Genomic DNA, 16,355 nt, shown 5'->3' on the forward strand with positions numbered 1-16,355 from the left:
ATATGCTGTTGCAAATGCATATATACATTTTTGTTGTTGCTGGGAATATGATGCTCAAACCCCCTTTTTCATGCTTTAGTGACATTGGAATTCTTACATTGTTTAATTGGTAAGATCTCTATTTCGATCTATGTTTTTACAGATTTATTTGTATTAATCATTTGAAATGGTATAAAACGTGCTGTTATAACAACCTTTGTTGCTATCCCTGATTTTTATATACAGACGAAGCCTTAGTGACTTTGTGTGATAACATTGTTCTAATTTAAGGATTTCCATACGTGTTTTGAAAACACGTGCTATCAACAGGTGTTGGTAGATATAAGAAGATGTGGTATGAGTGCCAATGAGACAACTCTCCATCCAAGTCAAAATTTATAAAAGTAAACCATTATAGGTCACAGTACGGTCTTCAACACGGAGCCTTGGCTCACACCGAACAGTAAGCTACAAAGGGCCCCAAAAATTACTAGTGTAAAACCATTCAAACGGGAAAACCAACGGTCTAATCTATATAAAAAACGAGAAACGAGAAACACTTATGAACCACATCACGGTGCACTGTTACATTCTAATTTGAGAATCCAATTTGAAAGTATTGGTTTAGTATACCTTTATTTCATGTTTTCATGACTTCATATTCAAATATTTTCTTTTTGTAATTTGATGCGCTAAAAGGGTAAATCCGTTGGTAAAGAAATTATATTTTAAACGATGCATGTATATGTATTGCATTTTTACCTCTTTAATCATGTTTCACAGAATTTGCAATGATTACATTCTTAAATATGACTGACTTTAAAACAGATATGAGTTTACAAGAAAGTTTCCAAAGCATTGGATTTTCAGATCTTCTTACAAAGGGTTGATTTATCTCCTATATATACAACAGTATGACGGAAAATTAAATTAAATTGTTGATCTTGTAGCATTGTGCAAGACATATCTCTCAGTTTTAATTGGACAAGTTTTTGACGAGAGAACAAGTTTTGTGGTTATTCACTAGTTTGCCAATTGTATAAACCAATATATCATACGACTCCCTTCATTTTAATGTTTTTTTTAGGGTTACTGGAGGGCCAACAATGTCTTCAAAGAAACGGGACAGATTGAAAGAGCAGTGGACATATTAAACAATGGATTAGCAGCATGTATAAGCTACTCTGCTACCAAGGAAGATCATGTCATTTTGTTTATTGAGATGTTATCACTTCTCAGCCACGACAAAAGTAGGTACCCTATCAAATTGCAAGCCAACTGACAAACATAAATATCTTTCTCCTTTTAGTTGTCGTCCTTAACATTCAAGTCCATCCGAATAAAACGGATTTGCTCCACGAATGATGGTGCAAAAAGGCAATTACAAGAACTTCGCGGTCACCTAAAAAATCGGGACTACAGAAGGCAAGACATTGATAGAGGTTTCTCTCGTGCTAACAACACCAGCCGAGATGAACTTTTACAACATAAACATAGAAAGGTCAACAAAAGAACGCCGATTGTGCTGACTTACCATCCCAAATTTGACAAGTTATCATTCCCTGTCCGCGAAAATTGGAAAGAAATCAAAACACATCCTAAACTATCCAAGATCTTCCCGAGCCACCCGTACTGGCTTTCCGTAGATCCAAAAGCCATAAGACTTGTGGTGAGATCTGATTTATCATCCAAATTAGCCTCTTCGTAAGTGATCTCTTGCCGGGGTTGCGGGAACAAACGATGTCTGACTTGCAAGCAAATACTGAATACCTAGACATTTAAAAGCCATTCCTCTGGTATGGAATACACCAGCGACTCTTTTCACAAAAGCTCTTACGAATAAAATTGATCGTAAGTTATACTGAAATGTGTATGACTAACGAGTGATTTTACTCTTAAGATTTTTTTGTAAAAAGAGTCGCATACTAGTATTTTGTAAAGTTAATTGCTGTGTATCTTCTATGTTGTAGACAGTATGTTGGTGAGTCAGAACAGCCATTTCACAAACGTATGAAGTCGACATTTGAGATCCCCTTGCCAAACTAAGGCATATCTCAATCAACTGACTATTACCATATAGACAACAACACTGCTTGGTCGAATGAGGAGAGACTCACTAAAAGATTTTGGATAGGAAAATCAAAAACGTTGGCACCTAATGGGATTAATGAAAACTTGTAGTTCTTATCGCGCAGTGCTTTTCATTTGGGTTGTAATTCTACGCAGTTTCTGTTGTAATTCCTAACTTTAAATCTAGAATTATACCAGTTTAAATACACGGTGCTATTCCTTTGGGATGCAGCCAGGTTGTAATTACTTAAAAAGTGACCGAACTCCAAAGAAAATTCAAAACGGAAAGTCCCTTATCAAATGGCAAAATCAAAGCTCAAACACATCAAACGAATGGAAAATAACTGTCATATTCCTGACCTGGTACAGGCATTTCATTTTGTAGAAAATGGTTGGTTAAACCTGGTTTTATAAAGTCGTCAAAATTTGAAATTTAAAAAGTATACCAGTTTAAATCTAACAGTGATATTTATTTAGGATTCATAAATACGCAGCTTCTGTTGTAATTACTTAACCTTCGTCAAATTTAACATTTTAGTATTGTACCAGTTCAAATCGGTCAGTGCTATTCATTGGGAATGTATTTCTATGGAGTCTCTCTTGAAAAAACTTAACTTTCGCCACCTGTGAAATTTTAGAATTGTACCAGTTCATACCGCGCATTACTATTTCTTTTTAGAAGCATATTTATGCACTCTCTGTTGTGAATGATTAAACTACCTCCTTTTTAAAATTTAGAATTATACAAGTGTTGTTCGTTTTTTTTTTTATTGTATAACTGTAAAGATTGTTTCAGTTAAATCAAATTAGATTGATATGATTCATTTTACATCATCATAAATCATACTGATGAAGGATATCTGTTATCCGAAATATTTATAGATACTTACATTTAATATTTCCTTTTTATACGACCGCAAAAAAAATTGCTGTCGTACATTGGTATTACGTCGTCGGCGTCAGCGTCGTCCGAAGACATCTGGTTTCCGGACAATAACTTTAGTTTAAGTGTATGGATCTCTATGAAATTTAACCAAAAGGTTCAATACCACAAAAGGAAGGTTGGGATTGTTTTTGTGGGTGAATTCCGTTTAGGAATTAGGGGCCAAAACAAGCATTGTTATAGTTTCAGGACAATAACTTGTGTATAAGTATTTGATTGCTCTGAAATTGTACCACAAGGTTCAATACCACAAGTAGAAGGATGGGATTCATTTTGGGGGTAATTGCCCAAACCGTTCAGGAATTAGGGGCCAAAAAGGGTCTAAAACAAGCATTTTTCTAGTTTTCAGACAATAACTTGTGTTTAAGTGTATGGATGTCTCTTAAGGATGTTCGCTCCTCTTGTTTTTGAATTTTTGCCAGATTTTCGGAATCCTCTGGTTTTATACATGTTTTGCCATTAAAAAAATTTGTCCACTAACCCCTACTTTTCTTTTCCTTTTTTTATTACATATAGTTTTAACAGCGATAATTGAAAATCTTATAAAATCCTCGTTATTTTTTCAAAGTTTTTAAAAGAGAAAAGCGGACAATGTTAAAAGTATGAAAAATCTAGAGAGAATTATTTCCCGCCAATTTTCAGTGGCTTATATCTCGAAAACAAGCACACTTCATTTTTTTTCTGCTTTTATAGTTCCTTTATTTATATACTATTAATTTATAACAGTCTTTTAAAAAGGCTCGTTATTTTGAAACAGAGTAGCGAACATCCTTAATTTGTACCACATTTTATAAAAAGAAAATTTCTTCAAAATTATTTTTTTTGAAAGGGGGTAAAAAAAAAATTGGGAGGGGGGGGGGGGGGTAAAACAAAATTTTCTTTGGGGGGGTCAATTTTTTTTTAAGAAATTGTCAATTTTCCAAAAAGAAAAAAAATTGGGGGTCACAATTTATTTTGCTAAATCGTTTGTATATAGTCTGAAAACAGGTTTACTAAGTATTGCGCAACAGCACAGTGTTATGCACAACAGCAAGAAATCTTCAATTGAATATAAATTCAAATCATACAACCAATTTCAAGTTCTTTGACTACATTTATTCTGTGTCAGAAACCTATAATGTGTCAAATATTTAATTACAATCCAAATTCAGACCTGTATCAAGCTTGAATATTGTGTCCATTTTTGCCCCAACTGTTCAGGGTTGGACCTCTCCGGTCGTATCCAGCTGCGCTCGGCGAAGCAGTTTATTTAATATTGGTGTTGTTTTGTACACTTTTTAGGCGTTGATATAATATAATATGTATTGGGGAAAAGGCAACTGAACTCAAACGATTCTGAATATTTCTAGTGATCACCCCCAGTTTTTGGTGAGGTTCGTGTTGTTCAGTCTTTAGTTTTCTATGTTGTGTGTTGTGTACTTTTGTTTGTCTATTGGTCTTTTTCTTTTTTAGCCATGGCGTTGTCTGTTTATTTTCGACATATGATTTTTAATGTCCCTCTGGTATCTTTCGCCCCTCTTGTACTTTTATGTAGTAAGTCCTAGACATTCTTAAAGAAGTAATACATGCCCAATCAAGCGTCTTTTTTTTTTACTGACACCTGAGTTCAGAATTTTTCTTGTGTAAAAGACAGGTAAGGCAATAAAAAATAGCTTAAATAAACATTGAATACAGATATCAAAAGTAGGAGTATGTAATACATATAGCAAGAAATTATCAAATAATATTGTCAAAGTGGTTGAAAGTATAAGGCAAGCCAGGGACATTATTAAAGTACTATTTGTTATTAACTGTATAAATCTGTATAAGCAAAATTTTATTGATGTAACAAACATTTTGCAGGAAACAGCCTTAATCGAAATTTACAAATTCCACTGGATAAAGCAACAAAGGGGAGGATAATGCAGCGACTGATTTTGAACAATTCATGGGAAAATATAAGTTATTTAGTGACAGGTGTGTACCCAGGTAATAATATGGACTTTGCAGGCTATTTCTCTGATCTGAACTTCTCATTTGTCCCTGTGGGGAACCTCCTTAAACAGATATCAGTATCACAGAAAAAAAGTTGGGGAATACAATTAGCTATTGCATTACTGAGAAATGGTGCATCATACGAACAAATGGAATTTGATGTAGGACAAACTGCCATACATATTGGAGTCCAGGATGCTTTAGAAACAGGTAGGGATGTAAATCTTTTCTTTTATTATTCTCCATTCCATATACGACACACAAATCAAAATTGAATATGCTTTAAAATACGTAGGATGTAAACACTATGTCCCAGTCTGTTCAAGAGCAGGTGCATTATAAACACTAGAATTCAGACTATTGTGGTATATTAATTGTTTGTGGTGTACCCTTTTTTGGATTTTATTGTTCCCTCTAACTATGAATTTTAGTCAAAGATATTATTTCAATTGATTTTGCATGCGTTTTACTTAAACTCACAGATTTTAAACTTTAAAAAACAGTGATTTAAAAAAAAAGAAACCATGATAATATTAACCTACAAAGAAAGCAATTCTTCTGTATAAATAGGTGCATTAATTGATTTATTTTCTTTATAAGATTTGAATAATTGATCATCTAGTGATCAAATACATTTTTTTAAAAGGTTTGTCTATTGTAAAATACAGTACTAATTTGATTATAGGTAGCGTTGACTTCCTAAAGTTCCTTTTTGGAACATACTTAGACACTTCATCAAAGAAAGACATGATCAATACAAATGGAGATACTGCCATCCATGTAGTTATCAAGACGGGGGAAACAAATGGTACCTATGGAGAAACAATCTTAAGACTTTTGATAAATAATGGCTGTAAATCCAGTCACAAAGATATGTCCGGAAAATTACCAATTGAGTACTTAAAACCAACAGATCAGGGCTATACACTATTACAGACAGCCAATAATAATTCAGGTAAATAAACATCTCCATTGTACAGTTTGAAGCTTTATATTGATCATTGTTAACTATAATGTACATCAGCAAAGGACACTGGCATAGTAACCCTAAGTTAAAGAGTCCAGTTGCACCAATCGTAACATGCTGAGCCAGAATTAATATTTCAATATGACGCATTTAAAGATTACATTTGATATGCCCACTGGACTAAACGATAAACAACTATAAACAACCATGAAACTTAGATATAGTCTAACCAATGTGAGCTCTAATTTCTAAATACTAGCGGAAAAACAAAGAGTGTACATTTTGGAGCTTAATTGACCCTCTAAAAACATTATATAATATTTGAATTTTTGCCATGCCATAGTCAGTTTGTTCTCGACTGATAAAATTGAATACCCCTTTGGTATCTTTCGCCTATCTTTTAGCCCTAATCACATATTTAAACCCTTAGAAGAATTGCACTCAGGCATTCCGTGATGACGCAAGTTGATTGTAATGTTATTGAAGTAGGTGGATGTCTTAAGGGAGATTTCTTTTCATATTTTATAAAAAAAATCGTCAAATTTTTCCAAACATTTGGCTGAGTAAACATTGAGCAAATGTGACACCCAAAAATATTTTTAGCAGTGCATAGAAAGAATACACTTTTTTTTGTTTTTTGATTTGTTTGGGAAACAGCTAGTCATGTGTTAAAGAGTCATGATGTAATATTATTTAATATTATTCTAAATGAATAATATTTTTTACATGATTTTATGTTTTTCGATCTGTGCGTCCGTTCGTTCGTCCGTCCGTTCGTTCGTTCGTTCGTACGTCCGTCCGTTCGTCCGTTCGTCCGTCTGTCCCGCTTCAGGGTAAAGTTTTTCAGGTAAAAGTTTTTGGTCAAGTTAGTTTTGATGAAGTTGAAGTCCAATCAACTTGAAACTTAGTACACATGTTTCCTATGATATGATCTTTTTAATTTTAATGCCAAATTAGAGTTTTGACCCCAATTTCACGGTCCACGGAACATAAAAAATGAAAGTGCGAGTGGGGCATCCGTGTACTATGGATACATTCTTGTTATTTATAGATTTGATAAATATATCAGACCAGAGATTACCACACATTCACACACCTCAGCAAAGCAAGAATACAATAGATGAATCATGGCTGCCACATATGCCATTGTCTAAGCCTCGTCATGATAAATGCAGAACGTGTGAAGATGAATTGGAGATGAGTAAACAAACTATAAATAACAGACCAGCCAAAACATATATTAGTATGGCTGCAGTTATTAAAGAAAGAAGTCATGATAAGACAAAACATCAAAAGATTGTTGACGAGATGTTGGAAATGATTACTGAATCTATTGCAAAAACTCTGAATCCAGGTATTTATTCAAATATTTGTCTCGATTGTTATATAGGGATCTTATCTTGCAGAAATAGTTACACAATTTGTTTAAAGCTTTATATTTCAGAAGGTAAACGAGCTGGATAATCCATATATCGATTACAACTGAGGCTCTATGGTTTGGAGTATCTACTTTAGTAGTGTCCTTGTCCTTGATCTCATGGTCCAGGGATATATAAATAAAAAGGTTAAGAAGAAAATGTTTTCTTATATTGTATGCATAGAAAACAATACATCACAAAAAGTCTAACCACATTCACTACATGTATATATATCAATAAATAAAATGTTTCTCTAAATGATTTCAACTCTTGCGAGATAAGCATGGCTGATTGAAAAAAAAATACATTGTTAAAGACAACGTAACTTTATAGTATAACAATAGTGCTTAGAAACAAGGGACGTAATCGCTATGAAGAGGATCATTGAGTAATCATATTCATTATGAACACTGACAATTTACGACATTGACATTAAACCAACTGGGCATTGTTAAAGGTTTAATAAACTTCATAATAAATATTCAAATGATTTGAATTTCAGAAATTCCTAAGAGTCTTACGAGAATTACGTATAAACAATACCTTCAAATTGTAAATGGGTTAATAACAGGAGAGAACTGGAAACAGTTAGTTGTAGTGGTAGATGAGTACAGAAAATACCATGGTCAAATGCAATTGCCAGAATATGCCAAGGATATCAAGCTATCAAGTGTTATTAAGCATTCCTCAATGAAAGGGTCTCATCAACTTCTTATCAATATTATAAAGTCAATGCTTAAAAGTGGTGCTGAAATGGAGAATGGTATGTTTAAGTAGAACTAAAATCAAGAGTAATGTTTTGATTTTTTTGGTCACCCAATAAAATAATTTGCTTGTATATATCCATAACAAATACATTTATAGAAATTAACGCTTTAATTTTGACACTCAAAAATGTAATTCATCAAACATAACAATTAAAATTATACAAAAGGTTGGACATTGCGGAAGAAGGTATGACTGTATAAGAAGACAATGAATGCGCCGATATAATAGAGATGGTACATATAATTGATTTTTGTAACGTAAAAACACAAAAGACATTTGATATATCTGATTGTCTCAACTTCCAGGAAACTTTTGGAAGGTAAAACTAACCTACTGTAACTGATAGGGTCAACAGTTGTTAAATGTTGTGAATAAACCACACAAGCAAGTTAGATGGCTTTGCCCGTACGTCTGTACGTCCCGAAATTGGTTTCTGTTCTCCAACTTTACTTTGCCTCCTTAGCAATCAAATATCATGAAACTTATACACAATGCTTATTACCACAAAACACAGATTATGTTCAAATTTGGGTGGCGCCACTTTTGCCGTTCTAGAGTAATGCCCTTTACAAATGGAAAAATTGCTGATTTTTTTCGTCTCCGTTCTCTAACTTAGGTTTGCCTCAACTAAATGTTATGAAACTTGTACACAATGCTTATTACCACAAAACACAGATCAAGTTCAAATGTTGGTGACACCACTTTTATCGTTCTAGAGTTGTTCCCCTTTACAAATAGAAATATTGCTGAATTTTTCGTTTCCGTTATCTTACTTAAGTTTGCCTCAATCAAATGTTATGAAACTTATACACAATACTTATTACAACAAAACTCAGATAAAGTACTAGTTTGGGTAGCATCACTTTTACTGTTCTTGAGTTAGGCCAACTTTTTTTTATTATCTGTTTTACGAGATTTTTTTCTGAAAATTTAAGGTCGGGGGTCGAAATAAAAATAAAAATAAAAGAATGGATTTGTTTGAGTCGACAAATAAAATAAAAATAAAAGTGCTTTTAACCATTTCTATTTATTTATTTTGAATACAATTTATTTCCTTCTTGCATTTACTTTTTTCTTGTTTTAAAAGGTTTATGAGGAATTTGCTTCACAATAAATGAGTTTTACTCCTTGATTTATATGTATAAAAGTGTTTATCATGCCTTTTAATACGAATAGACTCACCGGCTTGATAACACAATTTATATGACCCTTTGATGCCCTTTTGATTTTTAAACCTGTCCTGATTCAAACGGTCAGACATTGAAATTTCATACAAGTAAGGGTAATATGGATAATGATGTTTAACGTCCAGCTTCAGATGCATATTCAGGACAAACATTTTAATGTAATATGATTACTAACCCTCCTTTGCATTAGACCGATACTCTGAGCCAGATTTTTTAACATGCTAGTTCACATGGTAACAGCCTGCAGGAAGACATATCACCCTACCCGGACACATTATTCCGACTCTTGAGTTGACCCGTTTTTGCTCTTACTCCTTAATCTCATGTGCTATGGGGAGAAGCAGCAAATATCAATTTTAGTCTTTAGTTTGACCCAGCTCGGGTTCGAACCCTCGACCTTTGTTTTGTATTTTTAATAGGGGTCAATAAAAAAGATTGCTGTTCAACGGATGTTGCTCCGCGTAAGAGATTGGACAGTGCACTCTTGTAACAATCTTCAATGGTTCAATAGGGTCCTGGCCTCTAAGGGATCTTCCCCACATCCTAATATCTATTATGTGTGTATACATTTTAATAAGTAGGCCGATTCAACTGGCCATTCTATTAAAACATTTTACAAGAAGATAAGACAACTAATACAAAAATCTAATCTGGATTTAAACAAATTAGGGTTTTATACCTAAGATAGGCAGCATTTAAAATTGTAGTCAAAGGGGTATATGATTTTCCACATTTTTATTTTTTAGGGCGGTAGGAACGTCATTCAGTTCAAGTTTATCAGCATACAAAACTGAAGAGTGCATGCACTCTAGAGTTTGGATTTCAGAAAGTTGGTTTAGGGTTGCTGTCTCATTGGCATTTTAACCACATCCCATGATACGTTTCCTAATTAGACATGGCAGTCATCAGCAGGTCATTTCAATCCATCAAAAAATAACTGATACTCAAATATTTCTTACCCGAACTCTTTAAGTATCCACAGTGGGGTGTTTGTTACGGTTTTTGCCTCGTCGGCAAAGCATTTTTTAACGGATAGTGCTGTTGCCGATTCATAGGCACAATCCGAACAAATATCACCCACTGTGCGGCTGAGTCTGCAATTTCGTATTCACGAGGTCTCTTTTCCATCAATCGCTGATTTATTCTTAAAAAAAGCAGCTGGGCCTTCCAGTCAGTATTCAGCCTCAGCAACACAGGCACTTGTTTATATCAATGAGGGTTTACTATCCACATTTTTATTTCCATTTTCGGGAATATACGGTCGGCGGGTTTGTAAAACGGATAATTAAAAAATGTTGGCCTTATGTCACTTTATAATGTTATATGCAAGCGGGGTCATCATCTGTGTCCCACGGACACATACCCATTTATTTTGTAGGCTGTTAGTTGTCCTTTATAATTTTCTTTTCTTTTTTGTCATTGCATTGTCAGTTCGTTTTCGATCACTTTTATATCTACCGGCTCTTTTTTAATTTAGAAAATCTCATTAGTTCAGCCAATGTTACTATGAAGTATATAATTACTGTTTTATATTGTCCACTTGTTCAACAAATGTATATTATATTAGATAAAAAATACTGGTTATGTCTTTATACTTTATTTCTTTTGGATAGAAATAAGTTACATATTTTATTTACATTATGAAGATTGATGCATTAAAATATTTTATATCAAATGTGTCATTATTTTTTTTTCTTCAGATTATTGTTTTTTGTTATCATCAGTTATTGTTATAACTTATCAACAACAATTAGCATAATTAAAAATTCCATTATATGATAAAATCAAAATACGATAGTGATTGAAGAAGAAACAGCTCTGATTTGTTTTTAAAAGCCCCCGAAATATCCCTGTAGCAAAATATATTAATATACGATATGTCAAAAAGCTGCATTGTTCACGTGCACGTCTGTCATATTTGTTTTTCGTAAATTGTTTTGTGATAAATTAGGCCGCTAGTTTTCCCAACTGAATTGTTTCTAATGTTTTATGTCGGGGCCTTTAATAGCCGACTATACGGTATGGGGTTTTCTTATTGTTGAAGGCCGTAAGGTTGCCTATAATTGCTTACATCCACTTGATTTGAACTTTGGTGGTTAGTTTTCTCATTGACAATCACACCACATCTCCTTATTTTTATGTAGGTATGGATTTTAACAGCCACTTACTATTTGTAAAATAAATGGGATTAATATAAAGATTAATCTTTAAGCGTGATTTCAGGTTTTATTTATGCTGTATGTGCCCATTACTTTATTGTATATTTTAGAGGGCATGTTATGCATACAAGCTGCTGTACAGGAGAGTCAATTCAAGGTACTGGAGACATTATTTAACCATGGTGCCTGTCCATCACATCTGTCTGTGAATCAGGGAGACACACCCATCCATGCTGCATTATCTATAGCAATAGAAAAGGATAGAGGTAAGTAAGCTATTTTAGCTGTCAATCAGGGAGACACCACACCCATCCATGGTGCGTGATCTTTAGCAGTAGAAAGGAATAGAGTGAATTAAGCTATAGGTAGCTGTCATTCATGGAGACCAATATTTCTACGTATATATTGTTAACGGGAGTTGATGCTTCCATGTAAAAATCATCAATAGCAATCTTGTTTAGTCTGAGTGAAACTTTGCTAGTATTGCTATTGTGCGAAGTCTGTAAAGATCTTTTAGGAGCATTGTAAAATGTAAATGTAGGAACAGCGTGACATTTGGATCTACAATTTCCACATTCTCGGAGAAGGTTAGTTTTTGGTCGTTAGCAACTTGTACATTATTTCACTATTTGATTTGTAACATACTTCTTAAATAAAGGCAACAGTAGTATACCGCTGTTCGAAACTCATAAATCGATAGAGATAAAAAAAAACGGGTTACAAACTAAAACTGAGGGAAACGCATCAAATATAAGAGGAGAACAACGACACAACAAAAACACAACATTAAAATGTAACATACACAGAAACTAACTATAATATAACAATGGCCATTTTCCTGACTTCGTACAGGACATTTTAAAAAAAAAATAGTGCGTTGAACCTGGTTTTGTGGCATGCCAAACCTTCTTAACTATAGATAATAAAAGAGTATTTATAACGGCCTTGTTTATCAAGTTTGTTTGACATGTTTGGTCAAATTGACCTTTAGTAACTATGTTTCTGTAATACCCTGTTGATCTGAACACTGTATAGAACAAAATTCTGTCGAATGACGAAATAATTACATGTATAAACGTTTCTGATACACACACTGACTATATATAAAATGTCAAAGTTGATCTTATATGTTTTTCCTAAGAATTGTATCTATCTGTCTTTGATGAAAATAGCTTGTGATAGAGCTTGGTGTTTCATGGCTGAATATCAATATTGCAGGAATATTAATATCGTAACCCTCATTCATAAATTTTTGAATATTATGCGACACGATATCAATGTAGCAAATGTATCTGTCCTTGCTCCCTTTCATTTTTTGGACATATTTTTTTAACTAATAGCAAGGAACTTACATTGGCACGATCAGACTGACCACAACTGGTGTTCTTATTTTTACTCGTTGCAGTGGGTTGAGAGGCACTAGAAAGTGGTCGTTAAGGTTTCTGTATCGTACCAATGGGCTTGATCGAAGGTCTTGGGAAATGATTACGTATTGCTGCATATAGATATAAGAAGATGTGGTATAAGTGCCAATGAGACAACTCTCCATCCAAGTCAAAATTTATAAAAGTAAACCATTATAGGTCAAAGTACGGTCTTCAACACGGAGCCTTGGCTCACACTGAACAGCAAGCTATAAAGGGCCCAAAACATTACTAGTGTAAAACCATTCAAACGGGAAAACCAACGGTCTAATCTATATAAAAAACGAGAAACGAGAAACACTTATAAACCACATCAACAAACGACAACTACTGAACATCAGATTCCTGACTTAAGACAGGTGCAAACAATTGCAGCGGGTTTAAACGTTTTAATGGTACAAAACCTTCACCCTTATCTGAAACAATAGTGTAACATCACAACATAGAAAGACACACTATAAAATATCAATTGAAATGGCTTAACTCAATCAAAAGACATATTAACACCAGTGAACATACACTGAACAAATAAATTTGATCTATGATACAATGCAAATACAAAATAAATAAACTAAGAGAAGAATAATTAAAGTAACATGTTATACCGCTGTGGAATGTTAAACAATTTAAGAAAAGCAATATGCTTGAACAAAAATATCAGCCATTTACAATTACTTTAAACACAGGTAAATGAAAATAATTTTGTTGTTAGGTATACGTGTACAGTTCAAATAGAGAAAGGAAATAATTTTACAAAATAAATAATTTTGATGTTCATAGTACGAAGAAGTGAAAATTTATAGTAAAACTAAACACGTATCAAAGCTGGTATATAGACCAGATATAACCCTGAATAATATTAAATAACAAAAAAAGCATTACAATTAGTATCAACAGGTACGATTTGAGAGTACTCGCAGTTACTGACTGAGTTAAAAGCCAAAAACAATTAATAATAAAAAATCATGCATCAGAGACTAAAATCAACTAAAACACATCCCAGGTATTTAGTATTTTAACGTCATGGACAGTCAAAGAAGACATGACTTGTGCAATGCCAAAAATAAATGTATCGAAAGGCAGTAAGATAGTTAGGAGTTAACCTCTTTATAGATCAAAATGAACGTGGATGTGTCTTTATACATCCCGTTTGAAAAGAATACAAATTTAGTTATGTTTTAATTTGCTGATGACAAAATCGATATTAGTGCCAAGGTAAACTATATTCAAAGATCTAATTACAACATTGGTAAGATAACCTTTACTAATAAGTTTGTTTAAAGGTTCGATGAGTTTACAAGGATCAAATAGTGATTTCCGCGCTTTAAGTACAATATTACAGTACAATTTAGGATGTGAAATACTGTTTTTAATCAGTTTTCTACAAGTACAGCCAAATTTACTAATCAAATCTTTGTATCTATGAAAAAATTTAGTAAAAGTTTTACGTAATTTATGGTTACGAAATCCCTGACTTAATAATTTACCAGTGATGCATTGATTACGTTAGTTAAAATCTATGACATCACTACACACACGGGCATAACGAACGAGTTGGGATATATAAACACCGTATGATGGAGCCAAAGGAACATCGCTGTCTAAAAAAGGAAAAATAACAATAGGGAATGAAAAGTCGTCTCTTTTGTCGTAAATTTTAGTATGGAGTTTTTCTTTAGAGATTGAAATGTCCAAATCTAGAAAAGGACAACTACTGCTGTTTATGTTAGATTTAGTTAAAGTAAGCATGCATGTAATGCACTGTGTAAATGTGTTTATTTCTTTTGCAGCAAGAATCCTGCAATCTGATTTGCTAATTACCCGGGTGTAAATAAACACCCACTCCTGTTCATCCGAGGATAAAAATAAAAATTTTACCAAAATTTCAAAAAAATAAATTAAAAAATATTTAAAAAAATAATTAATATGCGTAAATTAAAAAAACAATCAAAAATTAAATAAAAAAAACCCAAACTTTTCCAAATTTCCCGAGAATAAAAAAAAATAAAGATAGGTAATTTTTGACAATGCGCAGCAACGTCGGTATCGAACAAATTCAAAAAGAACAAAAGTTCTACATTAGCATTTTCAATTTTACACAACAATATACAAATGGGTAAAGGGACGCTTCATACAAAATACATTCGTTATCTTGTGTAATCAGGGATGTACGGAATTTTACATCGGTGTTGAAATTCTGTAAACCCCTGATTACACCAATATAACGAATATTACAAATGATGATTTAAACGAGTTCATCATTTTGTTAAATAAGACCCGCTCGAACTTTGTTTCCGGGCACTGTATCCATATAAGTTGAAGGGATGTCAAAGATGGGTCTTAAAGTGACTCTTCTTATGGCCAATTTGGTTTTCTGATTCGAAACGTCAGACGCACTTTCTCGGATTTCACTAGAAAACGTTATCCAGATACCGTTGTTTTAATACTGTTTTTGACTTAATTTTTGGAATCTTAATTCTTAGCACCTGTAACTCTGCAGTAATCTAGCACCTGTCTTATTTCCTGGATTTTTCTATATCCCATTGGAGCAACGTACGATATATTTCTTTTTTATAATATGGATATAATCAGTTTCGCGAACGACGGTTATATCTGTTTGTAGAAGTATTGAAAAAATCGATGTTTTTATAAATGTATAGAAACGGTTACATCTGTTTGTAGAAGTAATGAAAAAGTTCAATGTATCCAAGTTTCACAGAAAATTTTTAAATATGTTGAACGATAAAGTAAAACCGAAAAGTGTTTGCAATCGTAGTAAACTTGCTTTTCTGAAAACAGCTAAATTACAACTGAGAAGCCAACGATCTGCAACTATAATCAGAGAACCTTTACAATCAAGCTAACAAAATACATCATGATCCATGACCTAACCATGGATTATGTCACGATCGTCCTATGTCCTAAAAGACACCATTCCGACTTCATAGAGAACTCTTATAATCTACATATTTAGTTACACAACTACATGTACAGTGATGTACAGTAATGAAAGCAAATGGTTCTACATTAGGTCGATTTTACTTATATTCTGACATCTTTAAACTCTATGCTTTTCTCAGGCTGTTTATGACAGCTTTATACGATCCGCAGTATGATAACTTATTGATAATTTAGTCTTGGAAACATGATTTATTTATTAAACATGTTTAATATCTTTCCAACAGATCGACCTTATGTTGTGTTGTTACCCGACTGTCGAAAGTAAGGGGACGGTTTGGCGTTCAAAAACATCTTCAACCCTGCCACATTCTTTCTGTGGCTGCCCTTGTCAGAAGACCTTAATTTTAGTGGTTGTCTTTGATTCGGTCATTTTGTTTCTTTTGTTGATTTAGACTAATTTATGCCGTTATATCTCATTCGAATGGTTTCCCATTATTTTTATGTCAGTCCATCATATAACTTACTTTCTAGTTTGAGTTTAGTTCATCATTCATGGTCGTTTGAT

The 16,355-nt window shown here is 33.2% G+C and overlaps 1 protein-coding gene across 1 annotated transcript in view; it reads left to right on the top strand.

Annotated features, from left to right (window-relative positions):
• The window catches only part of LOC127707392 (TPR and ankyrin repeat-containing protein 1-like), a 59,254-nt gene that overhangs the window by 8,041 nt on the left and 34,858 nt on the right, over positions 1 to 16,355 (top strand). Inside the window, exons 4-9 of the mRNA XM_052211873.1 lie at positions 1,067 to 1,229; positions 4,835 to 5,176; positions 5,652 to 5,921; positions 6,985 to 7,287; positions 7,854 to 8,114; positions 11,576 to 11,731. Coding sequence (XP_052067833.1) covers positions 1,067 to 1,229; positions 4,835 to 5,176; positions 5,652 to 5,921; positions 6,985 to 7,287; positions 7,854 to 8,114; positions 11,576 to 11,731 — 1,495 coding nt within the window. The remainder of the gene's footprint in view (positions 1 to 1,066; positions 1,230 to 4,834; positions 5,177 to 5,651; positions 5,922 to 6,984; positions 7,288 to 7,853; positions 8,115 to 11,575; positions 11,732 to 16,355) is intronic.

The sequence above is a fragment of the Mytilus californianus genome, unplaced genomic scaffold, assembly GCF_021869535.1.
Source record: "Mytilus californianus isolate M0D057914Y unplaced genomic scaffold, xbMytCali1.0.p SCAF_1, whole genome shotgun sequence".
NCBI lineage: Eukaryota > Metazoa > Mollusca > Bivalvia > Mytilida > Mytilidae > Mytilus > Mytilus californianus.